General features: G+C 39.2%; 1 protein-coding gene and 1 pseudogene across 1 annotated transcript; one reads left to right on the top strand and one right to left on the bottom strand.

Annotated features, from left to right (window-relative positions):
* Positions 1–4882: 4882 nt before the first annotated feature.
* LOC148040717 (dirigent protein 2-like) lies at positions 4883–6086 on the bottom strand (annotated as a pseudogene).
* Positions 6087–8904: 2818 nt separating this feature from the next.
* LOC148040716 (uncharacterized) lies at positions 8905–11886 on the top strand. The gene is made up of 5 exons (XM_087661186.1): positions 8905–9300; positions 9371–9598; positions 9697–9855; positions 11457–11560; positions 11648–11886. Exons 1-4 carry the CDS (start codon positions 9281–9283, stop codon positions 11545–11547), a joined length of 498 nt encoding a protein of 165 aa, XP_087517312.1. The 5' UTR covers positions 8905–9280; the 3' UTR covers positions 11548–11560; positions 11648–11886.
* The last annotated feature ends 2864 nt before the right edge of the window (positions 11887–14750 follow it).

The following is a 14750-nucleotide window of genomic DNA, read 5'->3' as shown; positions in this document are numbered from 1 at the left end:
ATGTGACAAGTCTAATATGACGTACTAATTTCTCTTTTGTGTGGATAAAGTAAAGAAGTCTCACTAATAACCTTCAACCAAATCTTCAATTATTTCAAATATCAAAGCATCACATGACACTGAAGTTGCACTATTTTATCATTCATAAACTTCCTTAGTATAGTTTCCAACTCTTATTATGAGTATATTACATTGATGGTTGGTCTTAAAAGTAAACTTGAATAGCATATTACATCAAAATGGTACCAATTGTCGCTTAAAGTCCTCCAAAAGATACTTATTTTGATAAGCTTGGAACATATTTCAAAGTCCGAATTAACTTATTGAACATCATTTTCTAGTACACTTGCTAATTTATTCATAATGTGCTCAAATTTCAACTTTGCATCAATTATGGCCTATTTTCTAGCTTTCTCTAGAGCCTCTTCAGTCTTTGTTTGTTGATTATCATGCACTTTCTAAGCCTCTTCATCCATATCATGACTTTCTTGCTTAGAATTAGGGGTTACTTACTTCAAAGTTCTACTTTCCTACATCATGTTATCACTTTCTTGTAGCAGGATTGAGGTTTCGTGCAGTGGGATTGTAGTCTCCCACAATAGAGTTCCTATTTGATGGAATTGAATTCATGTTTTTGCAATAGTGAAATTCATGGTAATACGTTGTATTTTAATAAAATCTACTCCATGTCAACCTCAAATACTAGAACTACATTTGTATTAGCTTGCAAAAAAACCTCCTCTTCATCGTCTCCTATTTCACATGCCACATTTATCGTTTGAGCCACTGATTGGTCAAAGTTTGGGTTCCAAAATGACTTGGTTAGCTACAAAAAGCTTTACCTCTCTAGCCCTGTGTGAAATAATCACTATGTCTATACCCCAATCTTGCTTTAATTTAGAAAGTTTGAACCATGGCCTTCCCAATAACGTATGATAAGAATCTCCCAATCCGTCCATTCTAAGGACCACAAAATTGACCTTGAATTTCAAACCTATCACTTTGATAAGCTAGTTCTTCAAAATTCCTAGAGGATGAAGCCTCCTCTGGTCCATCCACCATTTTGACTTGAAAGGTAGTAAATATTGACATTTGTGAGCCAAATACAACTCTTCAAGGATTATGTTCACCCATTATCCTTCATCTAAAAAAATATTATTGAATTTCCTATCTAAATATTCCACTTGGATAGTGGATACCTTGTAGTCCACCACCTCTATTTGAGTAGGTATTACATCCTCACAACATGTTGTACTTGACTCACTGCCCACGTGTTGCCTCCATACTTGTCCTTGCTAAGATTTAATCCTTGGCAAAAACTTCTCTTTGAAACATGCAATGAGATTGAGAATTTGTTCTAATATTAGTTGTAAAGAAGACTTAGCTAATGCTATGAATAGCTCATGAGAGCCTTCCTACCGCTCATGAACATCCAAAGTTTCTTCATGACCATTTTGCTACTACAAAACCTCTTCTACTCTTGGTTGTTCTTTCTCATATACTTGACTGTCCTGCATGTCATATAGTGGGTTTGTAGGGTTGAATTGATTTATCCCTCTCTTTCTTTGATGTTTTTGCACCTCTTTTGCTTTCTCTCTCTTTCTTCTACACATCCCAATCAATCTGTTTTTAATCCTATAAATTGTTCCATGGTCTCGGCTGGTCATTACCCCACTAATTTGGTGGCTAACCCTTCCTGCCAAACCCTTTGAATCCTCTCTGTGGTGCCATTTTAGGCACAATTTGATTAACAGGTGCTGCTAGTGGTACTATCTATATCATTGCATTCCTAACACTTAGATTGTACCAACATTGTTTGGCTTCATGGCTAATTTTCTCTCAAGCATTACAAGATGTAACATTCTTATAGCATTCATTACTCCCAAATCCCTATATATATATATATATATATATATACTTTTGCAGCTGCTTATCTAGCGTTGACTTTTCATCTTTTTCTTTTTCTTTCTTCTTACCCCTAGAGGATTCTTTGTCCCTATTAGACTTTTTTTAAATGTTGATTTACATGCTTTCCCCCCTACCATCAGTTGAATCACTAGACTCAGTATTTGAGTTTGATTCTAAAGAGGAATCCTCCTCATCATGGTTATCTATTGTATCCAAATAATCATATTTTAGAGTCAAAACAATCCTTGTTGGCCTTCTTCTTGGATTTGCCCTTTCCAAGTCTTTTTTCTACTATTTGGGAAGTATCAGCCAAAATACCTATGATAGCATTTCCTTGAAATTCAATGTCAGTAATTGCTTCTCCAATAGTTTTGTTCAGTACTTTTACAAAGTATGAACTTTGTAGATATAAAGATGGTTTGTTTGTAGCATCCAATCTATTCAACAAGTTCTTGAATTTTTGTGCATAATCTTGTACCAACATTCACTTTTGCTTAAAATATTTCAACTTGTCTAACACATATGTGGTAGTTTTATCTTTTTTGAACCTACTTAAAAATGCAATTTTGAGTGCATTGTAAGTCGCAAAATGATCAATGCCATATGTGCTACACCAATTAAAGGTTCTAGCAAATTACTAAATTTTTACTCGATCCCTATACATACCATTGAAGCCACTCGCAAGTCTTGTCTCAAATTAGCAACATGGTAGTTTAGATCTCCCTTCTTCTTTCCAAAAAATTGGGAAACACTAACCTTTGGATTAACTAGTGGATTTATGTTCATTGTGGGTTGTCTTCTAGTCCTTCTCAATAAAGGTAAGGGATTGAAAGTTAAAGGTCTCTTGGCTACTATTACAAAAGTATGCAACAAGACCATTGTACCCATTATTTAATATTACGATCTCACAACCACTTGATGAGGCAGAGTGATGTAGGTTTGGGTAAGAAGAAGTGGCTGTCTTCTTTTCTATAGATTTACCAAGAGAGTGGTATACCATAGATGTACTCACAGAGGTACCTATATCATGGTGATCCTCTACATAGGTTATATCTCCTGCCTCATCCAAGGTTGCAAATGCTCCTAATTTTCTTGCCTCATCTTGTAATGGCTCCCCTTGTTGATTTCCTGCAAATAACTCCTACAATTCTATGGATCTAATCCTTATCAAAATGACATTTGATGAAATAGGGATAATGCTCTAACATACAAATAGAAATTGCAAAATTAAGCCCTTGAACTGCATCTTAGTGCTTAAGGAAAGGTTTCACTGCTTTAGGCTTTACACAAAATTCAATTTTCTTCCATGAAATAAGGTTGTTTTTGCTAAAAAAATTAACCAAAAATACAAGAAAATGTAATTGCATCATCTTGCTTTAGGGAATTACAAGAAAGTCAAATTTCTTCCATGAAACAATGTTATTTTTTATGACTGACTTTTTGGGCATTGAAGTGTTTGACACTCTTGAAGGAATTTGGTTGAGCTACTTTTTGTTGAGATACTCTTAAAGAAATTTGATTGGTGCAAATCTGACAATATTCATTGGAAATATTAGAGAAGTATGTGATGACAGCATGTAAGCTAGATGGACCGAAAGATAAAGATGGTTGATTACGGACAATATGTTAAGGATATTACCATGTTCAAAAAGATAGTTGATAGCTTGATCTATTTAACCATAACAAGACTAGACTTGAGCTATTCAATGCGAGTGATAAGCGAATTTATGCAAAGGCCATGTAAGTCACACTTGGATATAAGAAGGAGAGTGCTAAGGTATGTCAAGTAGACAATTAGCCATGGCTTGTTCTATGAGAAAGGGATCAAGCTTACATTGTTTTGATACACACATGCAAATTGGGCATAAAGTATTATGGATAGGAGATCCACCATTGATGTGTGTGTCATGGGATTGGTAGTCATCTCGGAGGTAATACTCTTGACAAAAAATGTAAGTGGTTAGTCAAAGCAAAGCCAAAGTACTAGTGTTGAATTTATTTGGATGAGGACTATCACTTTTTAGAGCTTTAATATAATATTATTTTTAGAAAATTTTTCTACTTCATGGACATATTATTATCGCAGTTGTGTTATTTTATGAGAGCCAAGCTCACTATGCCCACATTGCTTCTCTATCAATAGAGATGATATTGGATGTAACCATCTTCTTGCAACGGCTAAACAAATAAATAGAGCAAATTTTCATAATTAAAAAACATTGAAAAATATACAAATTTTGTGTTTTTGGATGATGCATGTGGCTTCCATTGGCAAGCAATGAAACAATATAATGTATTATGGACCACTTTTCTTTTCTCTTTCACAGAATTAGAGCCAAACGTACAACACTTCATAGAGAAAGCCCACATCCATGATTTTCCCCACTTGTAAAAACTTGGGGCCAAACATACAACACATCATACAGAGAAAGCCCACATCAATGATTGTCCCCATAGTTCTAAAAGGTTGGGCAAGCTAAGTTCCTAACTGTAAGAATAGGGGTGCCCAACACCGTTAACAATTGCTATAGCATTGATCCCTTAGAGCATTTTCATATGGAGAACAACTATGAGGAATCTTGTGATGCAACATAGGCCTTACTTTGTTGTGGTTTATGAACAAGAGTTAGCCCATGCAACCCTTACAAAAAGTGTGATTTTAACTTATCATGGTTCAAAATTGTTCACACCCTTAAACCAAGGGTATAACTCATGACTCTTTAAAGTTATAAACTTGGTCTTGACAAATGTTGAGATGTAAGGCTAACCACTTTGAACGCTTTCCCTTCTTTTAATAACTGATTGTGGATAAGGTTTATGGTGACCCCTTGAATGAAAAAACTCAAAATTTCCAATTTTCCCTTGGACAAAAGATTGAATTCTTTTTTTTTAATGTGTTGCATGATGGTATTTTATTTAATAGACGTGGGACATTAGCCCACAAACCTGACAAGGGGCATTTCCATCTCGAAGGATAAAGCATCGTTGAGCTGCTTAGTTAAGGGGATTTGAATTTGTTTGTGACCAATTCACACTCACACACCTACCTCGTCCAACTAAGCTACCCTTCTTTGATAAGACCTTTGAATATTGAAAAAAGAAGGTATAAGACTTAAATTTATACAAATGTCGTGGTTGTAGAATTAGCAAAATACATGCAATTTGGTTGAAAAATACCTCAATTTTTGCGAGTCGAAGGTTTTTGTATTTGTATATTTGTGCTAATGAAAAGCTAGCTAGATCACATCGTCACAATGGAGACATTGAACTTCAGCACGGCATTAAATCCGGAGCTAGAGGCGGTTTCAATGGCGGCGACGCCGCGGGCAAACCGGAAGCGGCCGGTGCCGCCCACGACGGCGATCTCGCGGACGGGCAGCAGGATGCGGTCGGAGCCGTGGAAGGAGAGGGTGCTGCCGTTGAAGGAGCTGTTGCCGCGGAAGACGGCGGTGAAGACGATGAGGAGGTCCGGGGAGGTCCTGGAGGCGAAGATGTAAGTGCCCTGGCCGGCGCCAAGGATGGTGGAGTCGGAGAGGGAGGGCCCGTCCGTCAGCACGTCGTCGAAGACCACGGTGAGCCCCAGCCCAGGGTTCGTCGTCATTGCCCTCCGCCATCGGCACTGACGACGGATCCGACGACGCCGGCAGGTCGTGCATGTAGAACACCAAATTGTATCGAATGGTGTCTATACAAAAAACAATTGTACTGAATTCTCGTACCTTGAAAAAAGCTTGAGTTGACACTTTGGTACTTGTGCTTCCAAATTCTCAACCTTCTCAATTTGCAAGACAAGAGTCCACGCTCTCACATGCGACCCTCCACTTGCCTGCAGCCTCACTCAAATCACAAATTCTTTTGCAAGGAATAGGGCAAGGCCCTTTGCACCTCTCCCCCTTCTCTTATATAGTTTTTCCCAATTCTCACCTCCTCTTTTGGCTCTTAGATCATTAAAGCCAAGCTGAAAAAGCTTAAAGCGTTTAAGAAGGAAAGCTTTAGACTTAATAGCTTAACTTAAGCATTTAAACATTTTATTGTTTGCTACCCTGCCCGTCATTAACGACGGTCGCCGAATCTTCTGCTAGAAATATTGGTTTAGAATCCTAGTATCGACTACTAACTTTATCCTTAAACCACAAAGGCAACAGACTTGCCATCCCGATCGTCAGGAATGCCGCCATCACTGCAAACTATCGAATCTCTGCGTTTTGTCCGCTTCCTCCTCTCTCGAACGCCTTGCTTTTCAACCTCATCCAGTTGTCATAAAACCACGCCATCGTCATTCCCTGAAGAATTAGCTTGCAGGTTCAGTTCTGCCGCCGCTATCCGGCCGCTTCCCTGCTGCTAGTATTATAAATTTATGATCCGTAATCAAATATTGGTTTGCTGAGAGTAGTAGCAGTAGCAGTAGCAGAGGAATTAGTCGGAGAGCTGGTACTGTTTGCACACCCGACATGTGATATAAGTTTGATACTACGTCCAGCTTCCTGGTAATCATCAGAGCGAGCTGTCCTGCGCCGCCTAACGACATGGCTTGGCGCTGCTTAATATCTAGTTTAACAGGTAGGCCTCTGACGATTTGATGGTATTTTGCTCTCTCGGAAAATACGAGAGAGAGAGAGAGAGAGAGAGAGAGAGAGGCCCAGGATAGGCCCTTCCAAGCAGAGGTCGCACAAAGTCGGCATGCTTGTGCTCATGAACACAACACGAGAGGTACCGGTGCTTTGTCACATCATAATAGTACTTACACTTTTGTTAGTGGGCCGTATCAAACTTTTGCGGATACCAGCGGATCATACAGGCTATGTAGGAAGTCGGTTGCAGTAATAACAGACAGAGATCGCTGTGAAGTCGGTTGCAGTAATAACAGACAGAGATCGCTGTTAATCAACGTATGCAGAAGTTATCAATTGTATTAATCTGAATTGGTATATACATCTTAATACGTTGAGACATCTGTGACGTTTCATCACAGATGTGACATTTTGTAAATATGTTTGTCGTGTAATAAAAATAGATAACATAAAGTGTTTATGCTAAGTTTGATGTTCAAGCGATTAGTCATTTTAATACACCCCTTTAATCCTTGAACACTAAATATTCTTGAGACCCTGATTATTACAACAGAGATCATGCTTAGTTCCAGCTAAGGACTTCATCAAAAAATCTGCCCACATATATTCTGTTTGTGTATGCAGAATCTCTAACTTGTTGTCTTCCACTAGCTCACGAATGAAGTGATACTTTAGATCCACATGCTTAGTCTTAGTCTTCTCCAAATGCTTCGGGTTCTTGGCCAAGTATATACTTGACATATTACCAGAAAATAACTTCAGTGATGGACGTGGAATGAGCTTGAGTTCTTCAATCAACATCTGTAACCATAATCCTTCTTTTGTTGCAAGAGCAACTGCCACAAACTCGGCTTCAACAGATGACAGTGTGACTGCTACTTGTTTCTTTGATTGCCATGTTATGGCAGCTCTTGGAAGAACAAAAGTAAACCCCGCAGTCGATCGGCGAGTGTCAGATTCCCCCCTCCCCCCCAATTCGAGTCAGACCAGCCAACGAGGGCAGTCAAGGAACTCGGGTTGGAAGTGCGAGTGAATACCAAACCAAGCGTGCGGGTGCATGATAAGTAACGAGTAACACACACCAGGACCTTCCAATGTCTAAGACTAGGATTATGCATAAAGCGTGAAAGAAAGTTTATACTAAAACACAAGTCAGAGGGCATGATCCAGTGACTAGATAACGGAGTTTATCAAGTAATTGCCTGTACGGATATTGTGCCATGAATGCCTTATCTGTGGGAGAGGTAGGACAATCAGACTGAGAAAGTTTACAAGGGACTGGTAAAGGTGTAACGGCGGGTTTAATGGAAGCTATCCCATACTGTTGTAAGAGGTCACAAACAAATTTTGACCGATGGAGTTGAAGTTAACCATGGGCTCTATTACAAGTGACCTGTAGGCCAAGAAAGTAGGAAAGGTGACCTAAATCGATAATAGCAAAGGAAGAGCTTAGTTCATTTTTGGCAATAGTAATGGGTGAAGAATGAGAAGCAATTACACAGATATCATCAATATATAAAGCAACTAGAAGAAATGCATTAGGTTGATGACGAATATAAATATTCGGTTCAGATAGGAGACAAGAATACCCGGATTGAAGCATGAATGCATTGAAGCAATGGAACCAAAGTCGGGGAGACAGCTTAAGTCCATACAAGGAGAGATGGAGATGGCATGCATGTTGCAGAGCAGTGGCATCAACAAAGTGCAGGGGTTGTTCCATATAGATCTCCCTCAAAAGGTCACCATGTAAGAAGGCAGTTTGCACATCTAGATGGTGGATCTCAAAGTCCAACAAAGTAGTTAGTGCCAAAAGAACACGAAAAGAAGCCATACAGAGAACCGGAGAGAAGGTCTCATGATAATCAAGACCTTCGATCGGACTAAAACCGTGCGTGACAAGGCGTGCTTATACCGAGCAATACAACCATCAGGATGAAGTTTACGGTGTAAAATCCACTTACAACTAACCGGCTTGCGATCAAGAGAAAGGGGTACAAGGGACCATGTACGGTTAGAGTGAAGGGATGCTAATTCGAATTCCATAGCAGCCTGCCAATGTACTGCTTCATGTCCTTTCAACGCATCATCCATAGGAAGAAGTTTCGGTGAATCAGGTGAGAAATTAGAGGCTAGAAGCTCCAAGGAGGCAGAAGCCTCAATATAGGAGCACTCCAAGAGAAAGGAATCCATGCAATGGGTGCCGGCATAGAGGTCAGACAAAGAGCGTTGGCGTGTGGAAGGAGGAGATTCGGATGGGTTGAGAATGGGGTTGAGAGTGGGAGAAGAGGATGTAGAGGAAGGAGCAACAGATGCAGAGGGAGGTGAAAAAGAAGTTGAAGGGGAAAAAGGCCCATTATGTGAAGAGGGAAGAGGAGGAAATATTGACGAGTCCAAAGGGGGAACTTGAGGGACACATGGAATTGCCAGTTCAGTTGGAGAAGAACTAGCAATTGGAATAGAAGGTGAAGGAAGTGAAAATGATTCCGGCAACATAGGGCCGGAAGGAGGTGCATGTGCAACCCATGTGTGGCGAGGGGATTGGGAATGAGGAACACGTGGGCCTGTAAATTAGAGACATTGTCCATAGGCCAAGCTAGTAAACTGAGAGTACACACGCACTGTGCCTCTAGGAGAAGGAGAAGAACAAACCCATGATGCAGAGGCGGGTGTTACAGGCACAAGTGGGACAGGCGGGAGGAGGATAGCGGCAGCAGGGGCACCGCCAAGCAGTGGCGTAGCAGCGGGAGGAGCTGGCAGTGGTGCAGGTATCACCAGGACAGGATCAAGAGGAGCCCACCATGAGACTACGGATGAAGAGGTAGGTAAATCAGCAGTCGAGATTTGGGAAAGTGGGTCTATGTTCTCACTTGGTGATTGTATTGTCGTAGGTGCAGATCGAGATGGGGATATCAAGGATTCCTCATCAAAGATGAGTGTCCGCGAAAAGAAGAATCGTCGTTGCCTTGGATCATACAAGCGATATCCTTTAACGCCGTGAGGTTCACCATAGCCAAAAAAAATGGCTTTCATGGCATGATCTTGCAACTTGTTGCGATTATCCTTGGGAATAAAAGCATACATAGGGGAGCCAAAGATTCGAAGACGCGCATAATTAAGTAATTTGCCAAACCATTTGGTGTATGGTATAGCATTGATGCTTTTGGAAATGACCCAATTTTGTATATAACATGCTATTGAAACTTCTTCTTCCCAGAAAGAAGCAGATAAACCTGCGACCTTCAGCATGCTGTGGGCAGTATCCATTAATGTACAATTGCGTCATTCAGCAATGCCATTTTGTTGCGGAGTATCGAGTACAATCAGTCGTTGATGAATCCCATGAGTACGACAGTAAGTCCGAAATAAATGAGAGGTATATTCCCCCCTATTGTCAGATTGTAGAGCCTGAATTGTAAATGGTAATTGATTTTCAACCAAGCGATGATAGACCTAAAAGGCTTGGAGAACTATGTCGAAGGTTTTGTTTTTGAGGAAAGAGACAATTGTAAACCGAGTATAATTATCAATGAAGGTAAGAAAATACTCATTATGGGTGAACGACTGCAGAAGTAGAGGACCACATAAATCAGTGTGGATGATTTGTAATGGTTTGGTCATAGGAGCCCTATGTTTAGGAAATTTTGAAGTAGTTAATTTGCCATGAATACGGCCCTCACATAGACATAAATGACTATGAGAGGGTAATGCAAAGTTTAGGGCAAGTCCACATTTTAAAATGTGAAGCAAAATCTTGTGGTTAAGATGGCTGAGGCGGTAGTGCCATAAAAGTGTCTTACAGAGTATCATTATGGAAGAATCCGCATCAGCAATAGAATAAACAGGTGTGACCATACGACCAAGAAATTAAAGACGGTCATACTTTGGACATGTAACCACTGAGGTATGACCCAAAGGAAGGCGATGATGAATCGCACAATGGTCATTGTGAAATTCTACAAAAGTAGATGGACTTGTGATTTTGCTCACGGAGATAAGGTTTTTTGCAAGATGTGGAACATAGTAAACATGGTCAATGGAGACCATGTTCTGATAGCTCAATATGGGCAATGCCCACACCGATAGCTTTTGGATACCATTATCCCCAAATCGGATGTCAAACGGGGTTGACAGGGAACGGTATTGGCGAAGCCAATCTTTTCGCGAAGTCAAGTGACATGTGGCTCGGGTATCAAGTATCTAGGTTGACGTGACGTTCGGTAGTTGAGCATGAGTGGCCATGAATGCTAGAAAAGCATCTTTCGTAGAAGATGCATTTGATGAGTATGAGACCTCATCGACATCATAATTAGAGTCATCAAGACCCTCACAGTCAGAAGCATAATTAATATGATTTTTTTGTGATCTAATTTTTTTCGTGATATTTTTGTTGTACCAGCAATCTCGGGAGAGATGTCCCGTTCGGTTACAAATGCAACAATAAGGTTTAGTCAATCTAAAATTCTTCTACATCGAGGACGGTCTTGAAGATTTTTTAATGTTAGTGGGAACACGATTGTGATTAAAACGATGAGGTTTATAATAAGGAGGTCGTGGTCTTGCATACATAGCAAGAGGATAATTAGTAGATGTAGATGGGGTTGACATAGAGTTTCGCATGGTTGCTTCTTGTGGAATTGTTGGGATCAACAAAGGAACGGTGAGATTGGCCTAATTTGTTTGAGTAGTGATGAAGGGTTTCCATGAAGAAGGTAAAGAGGCAAGCAAGCAAATGGCTTGTACATTATCAGGTAAAATCAGACCACATATAGTAAGATCGTCCATGGCAATCCGCCAAGCTTGTAAAAATTTAGAAATATCATCAAAATCAATCATATTAACTTTCATCAATTTTTTAAGATTAGATACTTGCGATGAAACATCAGTATGTTGATAACTTTCTTATAATTGTTTCCATATCGCATATACAGTATTCAAAGTTCTTATAGCCTATTTTTGTTTATCGTCCATGTGCAGAAATAGTTTGAGATGCGCTGTGAGATCTTTCACTTTCCAATCGATCACAGTTGTGCATTCGCCGAGTCGGTGGGATCCGGCATTGGAATAGTCCATCCACAATGGTAAGCAGGTCAAGTTTCTGCATTACTAATTCAATTGTCATCTTCCATGGTTGATAGTTGGTGTCGGTTAATTTGTCGACTTTGTAGGTTCTGGATGCAGCAGTGGCTTAGGCCATTGCAACAGCTGTTCGGATCAAAGGTCAGGAGCAAGCATGCTGCGTGGAGAGTTATGGCGTCAAGTGGCTCATCAGTGCAGGTGAGATACCATGTAGGAAGTTGGTTGTAGTAATAACAAACAGAGATTGTTGTTATTTAGTGTATGCAGAAGTTATCAATTGTATTAATTTGAATTGGTATATACATCTTAATACATCGAGACATCTGTGACGTTTCATCACACATGTGATGTTTTGTGAATATGTTTGTCATGTAATAAAAATAGATAACATAAAGTGTTTATGCTAAGTTTGATGTTCAAGTGATTAGTCATTTTAATAGGCTATAACTCTCTATAGCATACGTGAAGCGTGATTAGGTTTGCAGCATCTCGAAGCTTTTTTTGCAACTATAAAGCTGGCCAATTAGCATTTGTCAAAATCAAGCTTCACATGAACATCGTTTCGGTCCAAGCCTCAAACTTGAAGGGTTGCCGAAGAAATTTCCCTTTTGTTTTGTAAGCACAATTATTTCTAAACATATAGGAGGTTTCATAGTTAAAGGAGTGCCTTTAAAAAGAATCCTAACAAGGGTTAATGGCTTAGTAATGTGCGTCATCATTATTAGTAAAGGTGCTTTACTTTTGTGTCTTGGCATAGGAGTACACATGCATGCTCACCACCTCATGGGAACTGGTGAAGGCTATCCTACATGCAGAGTTGTAGTGAGATGTGACCATGTCCACAGAGGATGTCTAGAGTAATAGTGACCTACGCCAAGGAGAAGGAAGAAAGGATGAACCAACAGCTCCAAGCGAAGTAGTGAGAGGATGGAGGCGGTGTTGGGGGTTAAAGGCAATGTGTGCCTAGCCATCTATATTTACTTGTATATAGTACTCACATAACTATACAATGCAGGTGGCAGGCGGCCATCACTGTCACACTTTTTTAGTTGTAATACAATAAGGGAAGGCAGGTCACACATTGTGACTGTTGGAGTTTCCACACACCAATCTCTCTCTTCTTGCTTGAACCTCCATAGCTCTTGCTCCCTTCTTGTTTCCGCTCGTGATGAATCCACTTCTGCTCCACCTTTCAATTGGTATTAGACTTGGCATTTGAGAAGCTTCATCAATCATTAGCCTATGAAGAAGCTTCATTTTCTATAATATTCATGGTAGCCATTGATTCAATCATTCATGGTATTTATTGAGTCCCTTCATCTCCTGGTTATCTATCTTGTTCCAAGACCTCATTGTGGATGCATTGAGCACTATTGAGTGCTTATGGAGCTTCAACATTGTTAGTAGAGTGACTAGTAGTAAACACACGGGCTATGCAGCCTGTTTTCCAAGCCTCTGTACTTCATTTGCAAGTTGTCTCCTCACCTGACCATTGGCTCCTAGCACATGGGTAACCTTTTGTGCACTGTCAAGATTCACTAACTTCAACCTAGGCACTACTTAGAGTAGGAGATCACAGCAATTGCCTCACTATTTAAAAAAGTTTGTTGTATACTACATGTGGACAACATACTCTTCATTGTGTAGAGCTTCACTGATACTAATATGCCTATATATTGATGTTGGTAGATCATTTTGGATGTTCTTTTGGATTGATTTAAGCTTCCTTTGCTAAGTCTATTGAAGTTTTCTTGTTGTAATACATAGTAACTTAGCAAGCTTACAGATTGCAAGTCTATGCTTTGAATGCCTATAGGACATTTCACGGATGTTACATGCTTATATGGATTCTTCATTAGGACCAAAAATGCTTCAAATAAGGCACTTGTAAGAAAATGATTAAGTTTCTAATTAGTTGAGATTTTGGAGGAATGAAACCACCAAAATTGGTTGATCAAATGTGATTAAAGAGAGAATATTTAATTCATTGAAGGCATTAGCCATTAATTGCTCTCATCTTTTAATTAATGTCAAGGTTACCTTTTCGAGTGTTTTTGTCTTGAAACTTGGGAGGATTTGTATTTTCAAGATATGTCCGCCAATTAAATCACGTTCATCTAATCTCGTGTCTTCTTTTCATACACCAACCACTCTTTTTCCATTCTCTTCTTTGTGCTCGCTTTCTTATCACTATGAGATTCATTTATGGTTGATCTGCTAAAATATTTAGCAATACCTCTGCAAGTAATATAGATACGAGTACATGCAAGTACGAACTTACCATCCAATTAGATCCAATTTATACATCATGGAGAAATATACATCATCAAGTACAAACAGATGAGATGAAGACTAATATATTGTGAACTCAAGGAAAGAAACATATAGATTTGTGGGTGGATGGAAATATTTATCCCAAGGATCCTTGTATAGGTAAACCTCCTAATTTTTTTAATATTCATGACTACATAAGATATGTTGGGCAAGGTTATAACGGGATCCTTGGCTATTGCACAAGGTTATGTTCTGTATCTTGCACATACATGGCTCAAATGAACGAAATGAGAAAAACATTATTAATTGTACAAATAAACATCTTTGAGCTAAAAAATAAGATTGACATTTTGAAAAATGCTAATAAGTTATTACAAGACAATATAGCACACTTAAAGGAAACTCCAATAGGATTCAAAGAGAGGAAGAGACCATTAAAAAATATAACTAGCTTGTGTGTGAGAGTAAAGAAAAGAAGATTGAATCTTGTAAAGAAATATGTCTCTCACATATCGAGCATTAATATTCGAGAAAGTGAGGAGAGATTCAACCCTTTTAAAAGAGACCATGAATAAGAATGAAATTTTGAGGATTCTTAAGTCACCTCAAAATGTGGATTTGAGAGGCCCAACTCTCAAAGAATTGGTAAAGGACTTAAAGGACACAATAAAACCAAACAAAATTATAGAGAAATGTGATACTATGGGTATTAATCGAAAAGGTTATCGTGCTATCTCTAGATTATAGTTTAAAAATCTTAAATATAATAGAATAACTGCATTTGGGTTGCTCGAGCCCTTGCAGTATTGGTTGCAAGGACTACTGTGAATCGTAAGATTCCACATATTTTTGGGGAATACATTCATATCGGAGCGTCTATGCCATAGGAAAAGACAAAATGAAAATCTAGTTTTGAAT

Source organism: Lygodium microphyllum, chromosome 2 (genome assembly GCF_053477565.2).
Source record: "Lygodium microphyllum isolate KBCC chromosome 2, Lygodium_microphyllum_v1.1.10, whole genome shotgun sequence".
NCBI classification, from domain to species: domain Eukaryota; kingdom Viridiplantae; phylum Streptophyta; class Polypodiopsida; order Schizaeales; family Lygodiaceae; genus Lygodium; species Lygodium microphyllum.
This window is presented reverse-complemented; position numbering and strand designations above follow the sequence as displayed.